At 38.8% G+C, this 6,000-nt stretch overlaps 1 protein-coding gene across 3 annotated transcripts in view; it reads left to right on the forward strand.

Annotated features, from left to right (window-relative positions):
• IFT57 (intraflagellar transport 57) overlaps positions 1-5,632 on the forward strand; it is a 17,794-nt gene extending 12,162 nt beyond the window's left edge. For 2 of the 3 annotated variants that reach the window (XM_005490412.4, XM_026795492.2), the window contains exons 10-11: positions 46-112; positions 660-1,100. In XM_005490412.4, the coding sequence (XP_005490469.3) occupies positions 46-112; positions 660-853 (261 nt within the window). In that variant the 3' untranslated portion in view covers positions 854-1,100. Of the gene's footprint in view, positions 1-45; positions 113-659; positions 1,101-5,596 lie in introns of those variants that run through there. The other variant, XM_074536042.1, reaches the window with a different exon arrangement.
• Positions 5,633-6,000: the final 368 nt, after the last annotated feature.

The following is a 6,000-nucleotide window of genomic DNA, read 5'->3' on the forward strand; positions in this document are numbered from 1 at the left end:
AAATTCGATATTTATCTGGTTTAATTATGAAAAAAATCTCTTAAGATTACAGAAGCATTAGAGAAAGTAAAGCAGGAAACAGAAGAGAAAGGAAGCAGTATGACTGATGCTGGTAAGTACATTTTTGCTTCAGACAACACATCCTTTTTCTTGGTGACAGTTTTATGATATGTACTTCATTAAAATAAGAATAAGAGCAATTGCAGAGAGCAAGATGATTAATATGAGCAGCAGCATCATATTAATGGGAAGGGAGGGGTTAGAAACAAAATGCAAGGCACAAGACATTTTAATAGCTTTTCACAGGTAAGATTTTCACACCCTGCTGAAGGTGTCTTCAGTTCTCTACTAAACCTCAAGTCAGCTATGGGGATAAGGCTTTCAGCTGAGCAAAACACATCATTGAAAAACCTGTCTTAATGTTGATGCACATTTTTATGAAGCCCTTAGGTGTCAAGAAGACAGCAAAATTGTCATTGCCTATTTCTGTCTTTAAAGTGGTTTGCATATTAAAAATGATGTATCAGTACAATCATGTCTTTAGAGTAAAACACCCTTTTGTTCATTCAACTCTTCCATTTTAAGGAGTAAATTACAGCAAACAGTGCTTTTGTGTTTCATGGCTGACAGAGTTGTACTGTTTATCTTTTTTTGGACAGCTCCTCTAGTGAAGATTAAACAGGCCTTAACAAAATTGAGGCAAGAAACCATTCAGATGGACATACAGATTGGTGTGATGGAACACACGTTGCTGCAGTCAAAGCTGAAAGAGAAATCCAATATGACTAGAGATATGCATGCAACAGTGATTCCAGAAGCCACAGAGGTGCCTATTAAAATTGGTTGGACCTGACTTGGTTTGCCCAAAATGGCAGTTTTCTACCATTTGCTTTTTTGTGAGTTCAGGGGTTTTGTTTATGTTGCAGTAGAAGGATGTGGTTTTTTCCTGTTCCTTTTGAACAGGATACTTGTTAAAAGATGCACTTTTTAAAGAAGTAACATGCACACTTTAGACTCAAGAGGGAGCCATGTTTAGTTTTGTGCTGTAAAGATTTACTGCATATCTCTTCCAAATATACTAATAAATTGTTGTTAGTGAAGATGTGTCTATTTCCTTGGAGAATGTTATGTAGTGTGAAAGTCTGTAGAATGATGCTGACAGTCTGTAATCTTGATACTCTGCAGTGCTGAAAGGAAATTGCTTGCAAAGGACTTGAAGGTAAAATGTCTGTCATTGCCACTTACATACATTTAGAGAAAGTATTTAATTAATTAAGTATTTAATTATTTCAGTGATACTGAAATAATACAGCATTACCCCTTCTAACAGCCTAGGTCAAAACTGATACCAGCTGCAAGACTTCTCTAACATCAGCCTTAATATCAAAATCTATAAAAGACCAAAGAAGGTGAAAAGTATTGTTTGGAAATTACTCTTGGCTTTCTAATATTTTTCCATGTGCCATCACTTTTTCAGCATCACTTTATATTAGCATTGGGTCAAATACTGCTTTCATTTATAGTATTTAGAAGAGCTCTGTGGACCAGATTTGGGTTATTCTTGTTTTCTGTTCTTGTGTCAGAACACCCACTTTTGATTTCTGTGAAGGAAAAATGTTACCAAATCTAGTTGAGTAATACAGAACAAGAAGAAAAATGTAGGAGGAAGGGGCTGGGAATGTAATGGCAACAGGGAGCTTGCTTTGTCTTAGTAAATGTGTAGGTAGAAAGTGATTCTAGATGTTAGTGGTAATGAAGGAGTACGGAGCAAAGAAATAACCTTATTAATGTACTAGTACATCCTTTTGGTTCTGGTTATTCATGAGCCATGAGTGATATTAGTACAATTCCAGTGGTGTTAAAATCCTCACCAAACTTTTGCAGGCTGTTCCATTCATCTGACAAATCATTTCTCTCACTTAAATGTGAGCAGTATTTTGCAGAATCAGTGGAACAGTTCTGTGTCTGAAAGTCAGTACTGTGAGCCAGTACAAGTCTGTTGTGCTTCAGTATTTCATTTGCCAAAAAAGAAAAAGCCCTAAACCTATGGAATTTTAATAAGTGAAAAGATATCTGTAAATGTCGACTATTACAATTTACCTGTGCAAACCACTGCTGAAAATCTCTATGAATCACACTGGAAAATGGTTTCCAGCTCCTTTTGCTGCCTACCTATATCCTCCCACATTCAGCTGAAATTAGAAAAGTTATTATTCATGTTCCCTTTGTTAGGTGATGTTGCTACTGCATATTTACTTTAACAGTGGCTTTACTTCAACTTAAGATTCAGCAACTCCCTTCTGCATTGCCTGCAAAGCAGCTCACTAACGCTTTTGGATTGCAATGTTGTGTTGTATAAGTGTTGTTTATGTAAATGCTTTCCTCAAAAAAACTCCTCCTTCATGCTAATACAACAAACGTGATTAATCAAAAACCTTTCCTTATGAACTGAGCCTCTTATTCTATTAGAAATGAATCTGTTAAGACAAGCATGGCAAAAAACCCTCTAATGTGACAAAAATCTCTGGAAGAAAAGCCTCCTTTGTGCCAAAGTAATTCTAAAATAGCGTGCTAAGTATCTGGAATTGATCTACATTATTTTTAATGGTACTGTCTGAAATTGCTGTCATTTAAGTAGAACAGTTCTGTTGTTATCGCTGGTATCAGTGATACATGGCCTTTAATTGTCGTCTGGCAAAGAGGGGAATTTGCCCCTTGAGATAGTAAAAGCACTTGACCTGCTTTGAAGGCAGCCTTACTGATCCAGCAAATGGCCACCCCATCTTCCTTAAAAGCAGAGGGGAGCTGCTTGTCACAAGCTGCTTGTGAGGCCAGTCACAAGCAGCCTGAAAGGCCCTTCTAGAGAAGCAGATCTGTGTAATTAGTCCGTGGCTGAATCAGTGCAGGAAGCAGAAGCCACATTAAAATTAACTCACTTGGTTCACATTACATCCTGCACTGCTCATTATCTAATGCAGTGTCAGAACGGAAGACCAATAAAACAAAGATGTCCCTAAGTCAGTAGGATGCGCACAAAGCTGTTCTATAAAAAGAGTCTCTCTTCATCTGGAGAGGATTTTGGAAAGGACTATTCGCAAGAGTTAACTTTTGTCCTCTTCCAAGGTCTCTTAAAATTTTCAGTTCTCTGGAGCATCAGGACAGAGGTATTTTCAGATTTTATCTAGAAGCCAAGTAGAAGCTGGCTGTAGACAGACCCAGAAATCATGCAGAGAGAGAAAGAAGGAGATTCATTTGCTCACTTTTGTTAGAGAAGCCATGAGTTTTGTTCTTGCCATGAGGACTACAATAGTTCAGTCTTGTATGTGGCCCTGGTATGAGCTGACTACTTGGGTTTTGGAAACATGTTATTGAGGAGGCTCATCAGTAGCCAGCTCACTGTCTTGCATGTACTCCTTAAAGTTCCAGGAACTCTTGCAGCATATTACTTTTTAGAGTTTCTTCAGCTCTGAAGTACCTCTGAACCTCATAACATGACCCAATGTCTTATTTCGCTGCCTTTTATCTAGGCTAGGATGTAAGTGCCCTGCTGGGAACTAGAAACAGTTCCCAGTGCTTAATGCCAGGTACTCTATTAGAGGTGCTGTTTATAGGCCATTTAGGATACCTGAGAGTGATTACATGCGTTACCTTTTTACTTTAATAAATATAATACCTCACTCCCCATTCTCTTCTAATGTCAGCAGATAGCATGAATTGCTGTGCTGATAAAAAGCGCAAAGGACTATTTTTTTACCTTTTAATCCATTTCTCTCACAGAAAACCTTCTACAGAGTTGGCAACTGAAATCATAAGAGTTCAAAAGTGGCTTTCAAGCATATGCCAAGTATTCATTGTTTCAGCACTGAGTCAGCTTAATCATTTGAACTTGCATTGCTGAGTGTTGTGCAGGAAGCTAGATCAGTTCACGTGAGTGTAAGAAAACACTGTTATAAACAACTCCTAGAGCTGGTCAAAATATTCTCACTCCTGTCTGCTGATGGCGTTAAAGGCCTTCCCCTCTTCACCTACCCAAAAGGGGAACTAAAGGGAAATTTTTTCTTGGAAGGGAAAGCTTTTATGTCCACTTACTATTAAACTTTGCTACTTTTTTGGAGTACAGCTCTACTCTTCACTGTGACATACAAAAAAATGATTAGTATTGCCAATTGTAAGTTACAGTAAGAGCAAGTAAGTAATCTGTGCGTGACCTATAAAAAAACCTAAGCATAAATGAAGAGCTTGTGTGTGAACATCTCCAGCTTCTGTGCTCTTTGAATTTTGCATCCAAATTTTGCATGCTGGGCTTCTCTCCAAGTTTGACAAATGTTAATTAGAAAAATAAGGAGTCGGTTGATGCTGTGCTGCCACGCTGGCCACGTGCCCGTGCGGGGATGTCAATGCTGCAGTGTACCCACAAGGCAGCTGCATGTGCATGCGCACAGGCCCGGGCGCACGCTGGCCTCTCCCGGGGCCGGCACCAGCCGCAGAACAACATGCCTGTGAAAACCCTGGCCTACTCCCTGCAGCCTCACTGCTTTCCCTTTGCTTCTGGATGGATTCATGTTGCAGGAAATGGTTGGGTGATACCTGGAAAAGGTGGGAAACAAAACCCAGGAAAAGTTAATCAGTATCTGTGAGAGTAAACAGAGGATATGAGTACTGGCTTTTCTGCATGAATACTGCTCATAAGTAGGGACTTTCCATAGAAGGCTTGGAGATAGCAAAGGTTATTTTCATCCGCCATTTCCTCCTTTTGATGTATTTTTTCATTGAGCAAATGCCATTACCAGGGCTTTCTCATGCATAGGCTCATACTTAGCTATTGCTCCGGGGCTTGGTGTTGCTGGAAATGTCTGTCTTTCAGCTTCCTAGTAACAGCCCTACCATTTCACAATTATTCCCACGCAACACTGGAATGTGCAGGGTTGAGAGTAAGTAATGATTTCAATAATGCTAGTCTTTCACTAACTGCCTAGTTTTACTCTGTTCTTTTTCATTCCTGGTCTTAGCAGTTAGGATTGGATGTATTTCAGTACTCCATCCCAGAAGTAGCTGAGATACTCACATGCATCCTGTTGTAAAAATCAACAGAGGTTAATATTTTAACGTCAGAAGAACAGAATAATTATTTCTAATAATATTCCTCTTGATCATGCACTAATTGCAGTTGTTAATTCAAAAATATTTTCTTGTTTTTGCGTTTTTCGAAGGATAACAATACTTCAAATGACACCTTAGTGTTATTCAGTAGTAACACAAAGAAGTGTGTTACTTAAACTGTGAAGTGTAGGCATCCCCTGGACAAAAAGTTTCCCATCCCTCCTCTAGTTTTAGGGCAGAATTTTCTTGTTGTATCTTGGTAGGGGGGCTCTGGTAAGGTTTTAGAGAGTTCTCCCTGTCCTCCTTCAGCATGGCTTGTCCATGAGCATTTTGCCTCTCTTCAAAGAATCCATTTGGGAAAGAATACAAGCCATTAGTCAGACCAAAAGGGACAGGCTGTTTGTGAATTTTCCTGGAAATTAGTGCCAAAAATGGTGCAGAAGGTTTCAAAAGGTCTTACAGCATCTGTTGAACATAATTTTCTTTGTTACAGGAGGTGTTCAAGTTCCTGATATGATGGCAGGAAGGATTTCTGCTGAGTTTATCAAATGCTGTCTAACAACAGTAAAAACAGTGAAACAGTAAAACAGTAAAAAAAACTGTAAAACAGTAAAAACAGTAAAAACAATGAAAACTGTGATCTTAAAAGTGTCATCCATTAGTTTTGTAGTAATTTGTCCAGCAGCCATTTCACCACAGCCTTCTGTAGAGTGCCTGTAAACTCAAGTAAAACATTCTTGAAGATTTTCATCATCTTCAGCTATATAATATTGACAACGAAGAATAAAAAATACTGTTCTGAGAACACTTCTGGGACAGATGATTATACTCTGGCAAGGCATGGCAGGTTTGGAGGGTTTTTTCTATAAGTAGTCCAGTCTGCTGATTTTTGTTTGAATA

This window comes from Zonotrichia albicollis, chromosome 2 (genome assembly GCF_047830755.1).
Source record: "Zonotrichia albicollis isolate bZonAlb1 chromosome 2, bZonAlb1.hap1, whole genome shotgun sequence".
Classification (NCBI taxonomy): Eukaryota; Metazoa; Chordata; class Aves; order Passeriformes; family Passerellidae; genus Zonotrichia; species Zonotrichia albicollis.